Raw genomic sequence first — 15,160 nt, 5'->3', positions numbered from 1 at the left:
AGATACGAGTATAACCTACTGCAGTAGCCAGAGTGTAGTTGAGTTACTGTGGTTCTAGGCTTTCGAGGAAAACAAAGCTCTGTGTCATCCGCGTCAGCCATTTAATGGCCTGTCGGTACATCAACCGCCAGTTTTTATAGATGCCTTCTGACGTACATTGGCGTGGGCTCCGACGAAAGCAGGCTTCTGTTTGGGTGCACACGTCGGTGACACCGAGTAGGGGAGATGATTAGACTCCTTGAAGTGAAGAAGCGGGAAAGTTCGGTGAGGTAATCATTTACTTTAGAGCCCAAGTCATCAATGCCATATGCAAACGCCATTATCGAGCAGTCGGCAGCATAAGAGGCAATCGAGAATCCCTGTGGTAGTTGAGGGAGCTTTGAGATATAAAAGTTAGACAGTAGAGGGAAAAGGACAGCACTCTATGGGTTCCCCTGTTTAATTTTTCTTAGCTTTCTAGTTTTGTCTCTAAAAATTACTGACGAGTGTGGCTGATCTAAAGCAGCTACTAGAACCGTTTTCTCACAGGGTAAATTTAGGCGCGGTTTAGGCCATCCTTGGTAACAGCATCTTCTGTTTAAAGCATGGTGTCAAGATCTGGAACCTTACTTGAAACTGAAGAAAATTTTCTAACACAATTCAACTAGTCTAACTCTATGGAAGTACTACATTCTATCAGTGAATACTTTTGAAGGTTCTTTATTCAGCATGGTATCCATTTCTGACTGAAATTTTGGGTCGCGATGGCTTCAATCTGAGCTCCTGGAGGCTATAGTCATACTTTTCAAAGATCAAATAAAAGGCAGTCTCCCCAGAACCGCTTTTCGGATAGATGTGCTGAGAGCAGGCTAGTTGCGCTCGAAAAAGTCCAACGCAATCGGCCTTTCGGGAGTCTACCAAAACAACCAAGAAATACTGATGGCTCTTTAGCTGATGCCAGATAAAATGCTTGCTTCCCTTTGCGTGACAGATTCGCTTTGACAAATAAGATGAATTGTATGAAAATGCACAAAGCATGCCGTATAGATCGTTGCAGCTACTGCGCGAAGCGAAAAGATGGCCAATACTCATATTTTGGAGCGCGTTGACATCAGCCGGTTTAATATTTATACGCTTATGTTTTTAAAGCTTAATATATAAAATCCACAGCAATTTTGACGAGTAAAAAGCAGTAAAGATTTATTTTCTTGGCGTTTATTGCGGCACACCTTTTGCGTCTGGCGCCTTGCTGGCAAAGTTATAAATGTCACGCAAAGCCAAAAAGTCTTCTGGAATCAGCTTTATGTATTTACTTAGGAGATACAACACATAATAAATAAATGTGACTCAGCCGCGGACCTTTTCTCCAAAAAGACCTGCGAAATCTGGAGACCATCTGCTCTGACGGGTTAGATATAACTCCCCAATTCTTTGAAGAGTAGTTGAGGGACTTGGTTTTCGAAATGATTTACCAATCTATGCTTCCCCTCGGCAGCTTCCGTGGAGAATACCTCCGAAAGTTATGAGCGTTATGCCTCTGCTTTGGGTTATGGTTTCTTAAACTCCTTGCACATGACAGACTTTGAGTTGTTCGTAACAAGGTTTAGACTACAACAACCGTAGAATTTTGGAACATCTTCCAGTATACCTCAGGCGCCTGCAGTACAAAGTACCGCCTATTGGACTAAATAATCACATAGCCTTAGTTTTCGCCTGACAGATTCCTGTAGCATTTTTCAAGCTGAACTAGCAGCGGTAAATAAAGCTGCAAGATGACTTATCGATTGTCGTATTATTCTGGAGGTGGTAACAAACTTAAATGATAACCACGTTGCTATTAAACCATTTAATTGTGACAAGTCTACATCGAAGGTAATCATGGAATGTAGACGTACTCTAAGTGAGCTGGAAAGATGTTTCGTCTAGTGATGTGCTGAATTGCCGGTACCGCATACTTCAGAAAGATTTCGGTAGCCAATACTTCCTTTTCGGTACCCAATAACGATTCTATACATTTATTGCAGCTTTTTGACATAATTTTCAACAGAATATCTGTCAAAAAAGCTGCAGTTTATTACTCGCTTTCCCAAAAGTTGAACAATTTGTACTAAGCAATGTGGAAACCATATATCAAAACACTCTCATCTCCTTCTTAATATTGTCGCAACCTTTTTATCAGATTCCACCTTCGTAGATCTAAAAATTAAGAAAAATGCTTTGACTGATGAAGGAAGTCTTTCACCACTATCCCGCTTTAGCGAGAGCTCGTCAACGCTCGTTCCTCTATTATTCTTTTGAATGTCTGACTGAACTGGATTCAGCCCGGATCTGTGACTTTGTGCTCTTCGTCAGAGCTACAAAGTGGTTCCATTTCTAAGGTTAGAGGAGGGACATAATATGTCATCACAACGGGCCCACGGTGGCCTATGTGTGCCCTTTTCCTGTGCGGTATGAGGGCAGCTAAGATAACCTAACTTAAGTGTGGTTTCGTTTTTGTCACAATGACAGCGGAGTAGTTACTGAAAAAAATAGATCCATCCCCGCGTTGCTTCGGTGCAAACCGATTCATGGCTGAATTGTGCTGAATTGGAATTTCAAAAACATATCTACTCAAATCAATCGGATGATACATGTAAAATCTGTAAATAACAAAAGCTATTAGGGGACTTCAAGGCGTGTTAAGCATCATGAACTCTTAAGTCTTAAAATTTTTCTGTATAAAATGACGACTAAAATGGTTTTAAAGGATTTCTTACTGCACTGAAATGTTTTTGAGCTGATAGAAAATATATAACGATTTCAATCATTTATTTATATAGAACAATTTCAAAACTTAAGATATTACGACTCTTAACACGCCTTGTGATAACCCTATTTGTCTTATTTGGCTTTTCCCTTCTTCGCTTGACTTAAATTTTAATATGATTTTATTTCAAGCCATCTCTAGTTTAGTAAAATCCACCATCAGATATGAGAAGCGAACCAAGCTGGAATTTCGATAGCTCCATTGTTAAGTCGCATTCAAGCAGGCAAGCACTCTTACTCGCACAGCAATAAAAAAGGGAATGTACTTAAATAAATATATGTATGTATATATATTTAATAGAAAAAGAACAAAATGTGCACTAACACCTAGAAAAATACTTGAGTACAAGGGTCACATACTCTTATAAGTTATGGGAAAACGAGCTGTAAGGAAAGGGACAGTGCCGGATTTAGCATCTATGGGCCCATAGGCTCTTTCCGTGATCCGGGCCCCCCTCTGGGAGTTCTAAGACAAACGACGGCCACGGCCGTTCTACAGACTTTAGTTTTTTAAATTGTTTTAAGTTGTAAACATAACTTAACCTTACAGGTAGAAATTACGATAAGGGTTTACTATAAAATCTTAAAATACATAGTTTTGTAAATTTTAAACCACATTATACTTTTTTTTGTTTTGCACAGTAGGATGGGTATTGCATAAAAAACATTTTCAACATTTCACACATGTACCTACAAACAATATTTTTAAGTTTTTAAGGACCTGAAAGTCATTTCATCATTAATTTCAAATATCAAATGTATAAGTTTATTAATATTTATGATATTTAGTTTATTTCTATTTGTAGAACACCAGGGTTTTAACAAGACTTCGTCGAATTTTACGTGTATAAAATATGCTGTACTCTAGGGCTATATTTTTAGTAAGTTATTTTTTTTTATCGGCTCTTTTTTAATGTAATTTGTTTTTTTGTCTTTTAAATTAATTTTCTTTTAAGTTTTAGATTTTCTTTTAAAAACAAAAACATTTTTTTTGTTAATTTTATTTTTGACTTAATTTTTTTCGGTTAAATTTTTAGACCCTATTGTTAAGAAAAAAACTATATTTATATATTACCGGCCAACCCCGATAATAAGACAAAGGAGTTTTTTTTAGGCTAAACTATTTCTACCTAGATCCAATACATCCATCCAGCGTGGAAACAAGTGGAACACAGCAATATTATGGACTGCGCAGCTGGAGTTGAATTGACGTGGGTTATCTTGAAGCGCGGCCGAAATTCGCCTACGCGGCAAGGTGTTCTACGCAAAAATAGTGTGGCCACTGATCTAGTTTAGCCTAGGCAAAACTAGTTTGTCCTAAGATCGGGTTTGGCCGGTAACATATATATTTTTTTAATGTCATCTAATTTTTATAAATACTATAACTCATTTTTGCTTTCTTTTCATTTTATATATTATATTTTATTTTTAATTTTTATATTTATTTTTTATTTTTTATTTATTAGCTATTATTATATTAAAAAGAAAAACATAAATATATTTTTTTGTATTTAATTAATTTATAAATAAAAAAATATTGCTAAAAGGCGAACAGGATGACAATTAGACCTCCTCGCTAGCAGATCTTTCAATTAGTCTTTTGAAAGACAGTAAAGAGCTTTCAAGATATTTGTCAGAATTGACAGTTGCCTTACGAAAAACCTTAGGCTTTCGAAATACTGCAGTGAGTTGATAGACAGTCTCCAGACCTGCCCCGTTATAATTATTTGACACTATCTTNTATAGATATTTTAATTGTCGATATTTCGACCTCAATCTGAGGTCATCTTCAGGACTGTAAATATACAAACACGATAACATATTATTAACTTTAAATTATTACAAACATACGTTAAACACAACTTACACTCTTGATTGTGCCTGGTCGACTAACTAGGCGTACAGAAATAAAAGTTAAACAAGTGAAATTTTAGGCAAATTAATATAAACATAAGAAGTAAACAATTAAAAATACCGTAATAGTAAACAAAAAACATACAAACAACAATACAGGGAACATTGAGCAGTAAGACAATATGTACGTATATGTACATGTAAAATCACAGCATTGTATTGTTATTCTACGAAGGTAAATATGTTGGGGAAACGGAACGAATGTAAATTATGGAAGGAGGAACACCTACGTTGAGGATTGTTGTTGCCGATTTAAAACCAAATTGCGATACACATGTGCACAATTGTCTGTGTCTGTTTTAAAGTTGATCCTTCTCTCATTAGGGGTGTTCGTAATGTGTAACATTTCCAAAATATAGCGTTTATTATAGTTCTAATATCTATTTTGTGTAATATAGCCGAATGACAGAACATAAAGCGAGAAAGCTGTATTTTAATTCACCTGATTATTGCGCCATGTACTGTTACCAAACCTTAAGGGCGCTTAAATTCTCTAATTGTCTGAAGCATACCAAAGTAACGCGGCGTCAACGCTGAGCGGTTGGAAAATTCGATATTGACAGGGCCTTAGGAAGTGAAGTTGGCTGCAGAAAATTGCGAAACTGTAATTTTCGTATTTCACATACACAAACCTTTTGTAGTTATGTAGACACAATGACTTAGATCAAGGCTGTCGAAATTGCGACGCGCAGGAATCGCGGTATCAACCTGACCCCTATGGCTGTGCCGGTGGCACGTGTAGTCCGTTTGTCTGCCGCCGACTCGACAAAACTACGCAGTTTCTTTTTCTTATTTAACTAAATCAGCTAGTTAGTTTTTATATTACGTTGTACTACAATGTGAATCCCCTTCTGTTAGGGTAAAAAAGGAACTAAACCTATCTTTGATTGACTCGCCTGCAGTGCCTTTTACGTTTCTTAAAAATTCTAAATATGTATATAATTTTTCCCTTTTATATATTTTTTCTTTAATTTTTCATATGACGTAGGCCCCTAGGCTTGCGCCTACGCAGCCTTTGCTTAAATCCGGCCCTGGAAAGGAAAGGACTATGTGAAAAAAAGATGCTAAGGAGATGCTAACAACGAACGTAACACAATATATACTTGAATACGAATATCTGCTTTTCTCTGTATGTAGAATAGATATATGTAAGTGTCTACAACTTGAATATCGTCTTTTAAAGTACAAAACCGCTAACTTTTATTTTTGCTGGTAAAAATTGGATTTGCTCGCACAAGCTCTTAGCTCAATCCTTATCCATTCGTCCTGAAATATACTTGCCAGAAATGCGATTGCTTTATAAAAAAGAGAAACAATTTTGAAACATTAGTGTTTTAACTCTTAAGAAAGTTATTTATGCGGTTTTTCATTATCTTGATACGCGGTTTTGTACTTTAAACGTACTTTATGCTCTACAAACAAAATGCGCTCTACATACGAGTCCATAGACACACAAATAAGACGAAATAAAAAAGACGAAGTAAATTGAGTTTGCGTTAAAATTTATGATTTATTTGGTAGCATACAAGTTTATTACATTCACCACACATATTACGATTGCAAAAGTGTTTATAACTCTGTTTGTATCAACATTTATATATATTGTCAGCCATATCGAGGTTTTATCTCTGCTTTCATCCTTGAGCGAAGAGTGAGAAAACATAAAAACAAAAATCAAAAAAGACGACAAAAATGATAACATAAAAACCAAATGAAAGTTTCGTCAGCGACAACAATAACCTGTACAACAATAAAAACCTGCACAACAACAAAAGCAGTGACTGGGATCTGTGAGTTCAAGCTATTGCCGCTAAAGCGTGCTCCTAGGAGTCATCGCAGCAGCAATGAATGGTCTCACCAAAAACCTCTCCACTGCAGGGGCTCTCGATTGTTTGCAAGCTATCTTAGAGTCTGTTTTTTTAGATCTGCATTTGATTTTAATGCTTAAGGAGTGTTTTAGGTAATGTATATATTTACATTGAGTAGTAAATTTTAGTGCATTTTTATTTTGTTCAACTTTGTTTTTGTATTTGTATACATAATCACATCCAAATGCGTATATGTACGTATATGTATTACTTATCCTAAACGTGTTGGCTTTTATAAGACTGAGCTCAGGAGTAGTATCAGTGAATCAGTGAAATGTCATGCGATAAATAATGACCAAGGAACGGATTTTTAGGACCTAAAAACCTATAAAAAAAGGCAAAATAAAACAGCGAAATAGGCAGGAAAAGGCACTAGGAGTAGCAAAAGAGGCAAAAGAAGGCACTACAGAAAGACAAAAACTTAAAAACAACACTGGTTTACAGGAAAAAAGTTCAACGAACGCCACTTCATATACAATTCCTATATAGAATTCCTCGCTGATTCCGAAAATCGAGTTAATTTTTTATTCTATGGATAAGTGTTCGAGATATTTTCAGCTGTACATGGCGTATGAGTAACATTCTTTCCTGCTAATTGTTCAGATAAAAAATCTTTGCGCATTTTCATATGACCAATTATTACTTATTTATTTATCCATCGGTTTTCTTCATTATCAACTTGATTTTTTTGTAACAGATTTTTTGGGTTTTGTTTTGTCCCGCATTAATTTTTGGGAGTTTTCGGAATTTTTCTTTCCGGGATTGTTTTCTTTTCGGTATCATTCGGGTTTTTGTGGATTTTTTTTGAATTTTTCAGATTTTATTTACGAGACTTCGGAATATTTCACAAATTTTTAATTTTGAAATTATTGTTGGGTTTTTCGAACGTTTCGGGTACTTCGTGTAATATTTTTGGTAAGTTTTCTGAATTTATCTTTACGGGATTTTTTTTTCTTTTCGGTATAACTCAGGATTTCTTCCAAACCTTTTTGAATCTCTTCAGGTTTATATTTTCGAAATAATTCGTCTATTATTTCTAGTGAGTTTTGGAAAAATTTTGGAATTTTTCTTTGCGGGACTTTTACTTTTCGGAATCATTCGCGATTTTTTTCGAATTTATTTGGGATTATTCAGGTTTTTATTGTCGGGGCTATTCTAGATATTTCGTTAATTATTTATCGGGATCTTCTAAAGTTTTTATTTTCGGGATTTTTTTTATTCTCGGAATCGTTCGGGATTTTTTGAACTTTGTCGGACTCTTCATGTTCGTAGTTGTAGATTTTTTTGGGGCTTTTCAGAACTCTTTAGGTTTATATTTTTGTGGACTTTACAGGAATATTTCGGCTATTATTCCTCATGGGTTTTCGCAATATTTTGGAGTTTCATTTTCGGTATTTTAGTCTTTTCTGAATCATTCGTGATTTTTTTCTAAACTTTTCTATAATTTTTCAGGTGTTTTTTCAAGACTTTTCGGGAATTTTTATTTTATGTTTTTTTTTTATTCTCGAAAACATTCCGGATTTTTTTTTTCAACATTTTAAGATTCCCCAAGTGCTATCGTCCCCTGATCCTACCTGACCGGGGCCCAATACGAAGAACTGGCGAAGCAGTATGTCGGTTTTTGGTGTGTTGGTTAAGAGATGTCGCGACTGGGGTTTGTGAAGCAGTCCAAGGTTGGCTAATTCTCGGCACGTTTCGTATGTTATCTTAGGACAATACTGAAAGTAGAAAAGCAAGGAAGTTTATATTGCAATTATTTATGTAGGTAACTGCCGTTGTCTTATGGGGGTTCTTTCCACTGATGAGGTGTTAGATTTGAGGGTTTAAGATGTTGTGTGAGTGAAATTACATAGACCATTCCCATTAAAAATGCCTATAGTACGGTTTAGATTTCATTCAGTTTGCGTGAAAATAAGGTTCGGCTGCAGTAGTAATTTTCAGTAGATAGTTTCCTGGTATTTCTAGTTGTATCTTATCAACCATTCAATCAGGTTCCCGTACAGATAATTGTGGAAATCTCGTGGAAGACGTATCAAATAGAGCTCTGGCATAGATATTCAAATATTGGAATCTCAGACTATTCTTTAACATAGCAAAAATGGTAACGTATGAAATACTAAAAACCATTCCAGCTATTTGTTCCCAAAGCATATTAAAAGCAACGATTTAGCAAATCTTGCACCATGTTTCGCTCCAGAAGCTTTCAATTCATGCAGACAGCATCAGTATTTCATTATATCCCTAATTCAATGGTTCGCATTTCAAAAGTGTTTTCCGTACAAAGTGCCTTTGCTTGCCTAACCATGCAAATTAAAGCATACATACGTGGAGGAGTGCCTATGCAATGGCAGAAATTCCAGAAATACATGTCATATATGTATATATACGAATACATACATACATACATATACTATATATGAAAGTGATACTTAAATGATACCCAAATGATACTCATGAATACGTGCCCAAGTACAAATGTGTTAAATAGTATTAAAACACACTTCCCAGTAAGAACCCTATCTGTTAACTAATGCGTCATATAAGCCTAGTACTACAAACAGTCTGTGTGTAAAATTGAACAACTTTCCATCATTTTACATAGGGCTTCGGGACATATCTAACGCATACTTGCTGCAGGATATAGGTATGTATAAGTACACATACATTTTATTGCTTAGCCCCTCTTTGATTTATTGATTTGATATACGATTTCCAATAGAAATCCAAGCGTGAATCATTTCAGGCGTGCATTTGTACGTACATACATGTGTGTGTGTGTATGTACATATAAAACGGTTTGATTTCATCTGTGTGCCTAAAAGCATGCAAGCAAATATCCAGCACTTTAAAACTGCTTCTCCGCATACACATTAGGGTGGTCCTTAAAAATATCAATATCATGGTGCACTCCTCTAGTTCGTTTTTCCTAACGAAATAAACATCCGCGAAAATTAAAAAACCTAAAAAAAAGTTAGGGACCGTTACAAAGGTTTGGAAAAATGTTAAGTTTTTTCAAATGACCACATTTTTTGTTAGCTATTTTTTTGCCTAAAAACAATTTTGATTTTGACCAGCTATACCAAAGCAGTTTTATGCATTTATATGAAAAAATTAAAAAAACGCTAAGTTATAGCTGGCCAAAGTCAAATATTTGTCGGATTTCTGCGATTTAAAAAAGTTTAAATCTACTCAAAACCCTGATAGGAACCCCCAAAAATTCTTTAAAAATTTGAAAATCTTCGTGAATGTCTTCATTATATACTTAGATAGTTATATTTTCACATTTTTAAGGACCACCCTAGTGTATATGTTAGGAGTGTGCGGCCAGCTATGCTTACACAGCAAACCAAACGGGCGATGAAAAGCCATCTACTGATAATATGGCGCCTAAAAATGCACCCAACAAACATTTAAACTAATATCGAAAAATTTAGGGGTTCCATGAGTNTTTTATTTTTAATTAATTATGATAACAACGCAAATTTTATATAATTTAAATACCTTCAAGAAAGACCAACATTTTCTCTTGGCTTGGAAAAATTAGATTTTAAGAGCTTTTTTATATTAAATGGTTCGAGGATGGTAAAACTATTTGAAATAACATTTAAAGTAGCATTATTATTTTGAACTAAAATAAACTCAAAACATTCAAATAATTTTGAAACTTTAACAGAGCTGGCTTTAAACATGTAGTCAAGTTTTGGGTACTTCAATTTTTTTTTAGTTAAACAAATTTTATAAATTTGGATTTGTCAGTGTTGCAAGCTTAAGAAACTCTCCGTATTATAAAGGTTTGCCAAAGTTACTTTGCTAACTTGCAACTGCTCTGAGCACAGCGATACTTTGCAAATATTTGATCGGCTTAATAAAGGGGAGCCTAACGGAAACCACGTCACCAGTTGGTGGTTAGTTTGCGCACAGTATAGACAGTGTGCCAAGTAATGACAATTAATTTTTCTCCTATCCATATTTGACAATTGCTTCAGTGTGTTAGTTCAAACTTTGAAATGTTGTTAGTCATATACCTTTTTACTAGTTTGAATTTAAAATTTTTTTGAAATCGCGAACACAAAAAAATATTAACAAAAAAAGAAATATAGAAAGCGAAAAAAATAAGAATGCCGCATACGTGTTAAAAAACCAAAACAGTGGGAGCTAGCTTGTCACATGTCTTTGCCACCAACAGCACGTTTGTATGACAATCATTTTAGCTCTGATCCAGTACTCCATGAACTTACAGGATTTTACACGAACTTGCAGTAAGTTACAGGAAAAATGTTCTCGTACTCCAAAATCCTGTAAATGAGAGCGAGTCTTGGAGAGTTGTGTAGAGAATGAAGTTGCAAGATTTTGCTCAAACTTTTTCATCTGGTATAATCATGAAAAATGTCAAGCGATTACTGGTGAACGTTTTTACAGGAAAAATGCTTTTTTTGTTCCCATACTTTTAGTTGTTACTCACTTTTTACTCTCACGTGAGAGCGTATTTTGCTGTTAGACATTTTTTTAAGATTTTACAGGAAAATGAATGGATCAGAACTTTTAAAACAAGTGCTGCAAACCTCGATAGTGGCACCATCGATGGTTTTTCATAGTTTTAAAGACAACCATGGATAAAAGGAAAGGGATGCTCAAGTATTATTTTACCTACACGTATTAAATTGGACGGATTTAAAAGCCAAAATATACAACTTTCCATCTCTTTTTAAACTCAGTATTAAAAAATTTCAAATCAAACTTTAAGCATTGGCCCAATTGATAACATCGATGGTACCATCGATGGTTTTGCAGCACTATTCCTTAAACCTTCGACCTTTCTAGTATGAGTCTAAAGCGTAAGCGATTGGGTCCAGAATGAGTTCCGTCAAAGAAAATACCATTACCCAATCTTTCCAATGTGGAAATAGAGAGAATGTACGAAATTTACTCGGAAAAGATGTGTAGTTTTACTACGACTTGGTCAGCAAAAAGTTCTGTTATAAAATTTGTAATGTTTGTTTTTTTCCGGATAAAAACATTTAAACATCATTTTTAAACAAAACCAAAACAATAAAATTTTTATTCAGAAGAGAAAATTTATATAAAACTGTTACTTGAAACGACTTGTTTTATTTGATTAAATTATAGGAATTTATCTTTGCGATTAAAATCCATTTTGATTACAAATCAAAAATGTGTGGTTTTTTTTTAACATGTATCACTTGAGGGTTAATTTGATATAAAAAACTAACGCAAACACATCAGTTTACGTATGAATTTTCAAATATATATTTATATATATTATATATATATGTATATGGATACAGTCATTATTTGGCACACTGTCTACACTGTGAGTTTGCGAAGCTCTGAGCATGCGAAGCCTGGCTGCCCTTCATTGTTCCTACCACCAATCCTTTTGCCGTTTGGCATTTGAGTGAAATTTTATTGAAATAACAAACCAAGGTAATGCCGTTCTGGATATTGATAAATGGAGTATAATAAATTTTTCTGATTACACTCGTCTAATTACTTTCGGTAGGACTTCCGCCTACTTATTAAAGACAAAGAAAATTATTAACCTGAAAAATTGATGATTATGAATATCGGTGTTGTTTATAAATTTATCCTTACCTTATTTAATGTTTTCTCTCATATACTTCGGCGCCGTTTTCGGTAATCGATAATTTATCGATACATTGGTTAAGGTTGTAATGAACAAAGTATTGATTCATCGATATTTCTTTTGCCCAAATAAAAGTAAAATATGCGTTGTATTTTTTGTTTGTTTATTTTTTCTATAAAAACTCCAACCTTCTACGCTATGATTTTAAAAAATATTACTAATCATATTGCAATTTTTTTATCACAATTTTGCTTAATCCGCTTTACTTAAATATGTATATATATACATATGGACGTGCGTGCCTCAGTATGTATGTATGTATACCATAGCAGTTGTGCTAAAATTCATGTTTTAAGCTTCTTGGCCTTCTAAAATTTAAGTTAACACAAATAATAAGTACATAATATACAGATTTTATGAAAATAATCTTACTAATTTACTTTTTTGGTATTTTATAATACCAAATGGTTCATATACATACATATGTATGTATGTAGATTACTTTTGAAACAAACAAACTAATTTAGTATGATAAATAGTAGCTCAATATTTATCAAGTGCTGTACTTGAGTAACTTATTTATATTTAAAGTATTCTTATTTGCAGGTCTTTTAATTATCTTCGATTTGAATTGGAATTCTGTACGCATTTTGCGCGAATAGCGACACCAAAACCATCTCCACTAAGATCAAAGTATTGATGATGGCTGCAAAGAGGAAAAATTAAAGAAAGAAAATTAAAAACTTGCATTAAAAAATATTTCGCTTTTTATAAAATAATTTTTTTAAGTGACTAAGAAATGTTATTTTAATTTTTGATTAAATACAGTAGTACAAATTGAATAATCAAATAGATAATAAGTTACGGTACATATGTAAATACTTTAAAATATAATATACTAAAATAAAATAAAGTAAAAAATGAAGTCTAGAAAAAAGAAGTCTGATGAGGAGATGTGGTGATCTCTGAAATAGCTGCTACAAATTCTACCGCTTAGAGTTTGTTGCTTTTTCAATTTTTCCTAATAAACAATTAAAAAATAAAAATATTATTCAATAAAACAAATTAAAATATAATAAAACAAAATAAAATAAAAATATATAAAATAAAATGATATAAAGTAAAATAATAATAAATAAAACAAATAAAAATAAAATAATAAATATATAATATCAAATATATAAAAAAAAAAAAAATAAAAGAAAGTAAGATAATATAAAATCAAGATAAATCAAATGAAATAAAATTAATTAAAAAATGATAAAATAAAATACATTATATTAAATGAAATAATATTAAATAAAAATAAAATGTATAGTGGATATATACTAACATATTAAAAAAAATTAAATACGAAACAACTATTTGTATTTAATTTATCAAAGTTTTAATAAACAATTAATTTTAAATAGAAAAATACGATACATTTTTAAAGATATTGAAAATAAATTTTAACTAAATTCAAGAAAAGATTTTCTTAAAAATGTATTAAAAATTTTCTAAGATAAGAACTATGAAAGTATTAAAAAATATTTCTAAATTATGTATATGTATTTGTAAAAAAAAAATCTCTTTGTAAACTCACTTTGCTTGTATATAACGTGATTCATTGGATACAAGCCCCCAAGCAATATTCGATCCAATTGTTGATCTAAAATTAAGTACTGCATTTTGCAAAGCAACAAAACTAATTGTAGGCAAAACATTTTTTTCTAAAAAAAAAAGAAATTAACTAATTAATAAACTTTGTAGATTCTCTTTACAAGCTCAACTCACCATAGTGCTATAATCCGAATGCAGATTATTTACCACACGCACAGTAATATTCAGTCCCCAAACGCCGAGTATAATCGAGCAAATGATGAATGGTAAGAAGTATAAGTGTACATCGTGGAATAGATCCTGAAATGGCAAAACCAACAAATTTCAAAATTACTTATTTAGCTATGTAAATATGTACATATGTACATAATTATTCATCAAAGTTATTAATAATTATTATAAATATTATTTTTGTGGTAAATATATAAATCCATACTGTAAGAGTAAAAATAAATTCAAGAAAAAAAAACTAATGCCCCGGGTGAGGCTCGAACTCACGACCTTAAGATTATGAGACTTACGCGCTGCCTACTGCGCCACCGAGGCTATGCTGGCGACGCTGTCAAATGCGCAACTTAACTTTGGCTAAGCACAGCGCATTGTTTTTGGTGTTAAAACAAATGTGTATAAAAATTTTATTGTTACGGAATGCGTTGCGTTTTCAACCTATTATATTTATTTGCTTTTAGAATTGCCTCAAGTTGTGTTAACAATATCGGCATTGTTGTCTACTTTGCTAGCTAGCTAGCGTGCGGGCGGGCGGGCGACAATTAACGAGCAAACAGACGCCGCTGGTTGGTCTACCGATTTCACATGGATAATAAATGAGATAAGTAAATAATTTTATGAGTAAAATAGTACACGGTAGTAAACTTGGCTAATCACTTGGAGTCTACTGAGTAAGAGTAAGCGCCTTTATTGGCTGGCAACTCGCCTTAAAGCTCAGTTAGTCAGACTTAACTTAATTTAACTTACCGTAAGAAATCATCAATGATTACTCAATACGCCAACTTAAGCCAAGAGCGAGTTTACTCATTTTTGGACTTATTCATATTCACCATCTGGGCTAAGCCAAAAATTAGCCTACGTTTTAGTTAATCAGCTTATTCTTGCCTAAGTCCGTGGTTAAACTAAGTTAAGTTGAGTTGGATGAAATAAAACCATTGCAAATGGATCTTAGGCATTAATTTTACTTAGACGAATTTTTGCTGCTTAGGAAATACTCATATTTAGCTTTGATGGTTTGACCCTTTCCTGCCCATGGTAGCCATATGGAGACTAACCTTTATTTTCCTAATTTGGGACTGCAGGCTAGTCAGTAGCAGTTGTGGGAATAATTATTAGAAATATATGTAGTATATTCATTTGCTGTCGAATCATAAAAACA

General features: G+C 33.2%; 1 protein-coding gene and 1 non-coding gene across 2 annotated transcripts; both read right to left on the bottom strand.

Annotated features, from left to right (window-relative positions):
• Positions 1-12,669: 12,669 nt before the first annotated feature.
• LOC108377361 (organic solute transporter alpha-like protein) lies at positions 12,670-14,073 on the bottom strand (the record flags this gene model as incomplete). The annotated part of the gene is made up of 3 exons (XM_017633620.1): positions 12,670-12,877; positions 13,757-13,883; positions 13,948-14,073. Coding segments are annotated over 3 exons (348 nt in total), but the record flags the coding sequence as incomplete, so codon positions are not given.
• A 173-nt stretch (positions 14,074-14,246) lies between these two features.
• Positions 14,247-14,319, bottom strand: TRNAM-CAU (transfer RNA methionine (anticodon CAU)). The gene has a single exon. It is a non-coding gene; the product is annotated as a tRNA-Met (tRNA).
• Between the last annotated feature and the right edge of the window lie 841 nt (positions 14,320-15,160).

The sequence above is a fragment of the Rhagoletis zephyria genome, unplaced genomic scaffold (assembly GCF_001687245.7).
Source record: "Rhagoletis zephyria isolate East Lansing unplaced genomic scaffold, Rhagoletis_zephyria_1.1 Rzeph_scaffold_11975, whole genome shotgun sequence".
Taxonomy (NCBI): Eukaryota; Metazoa; Arthropoda; class Insecta; order Diptera; family Tephritidae; genus Rhagoletis; species Rhagoletis zephyria.
Note: the sequence above shows the minus strand (reverse complement) of the source record. Positions and strands in the feature narration are given on the sequence as shown.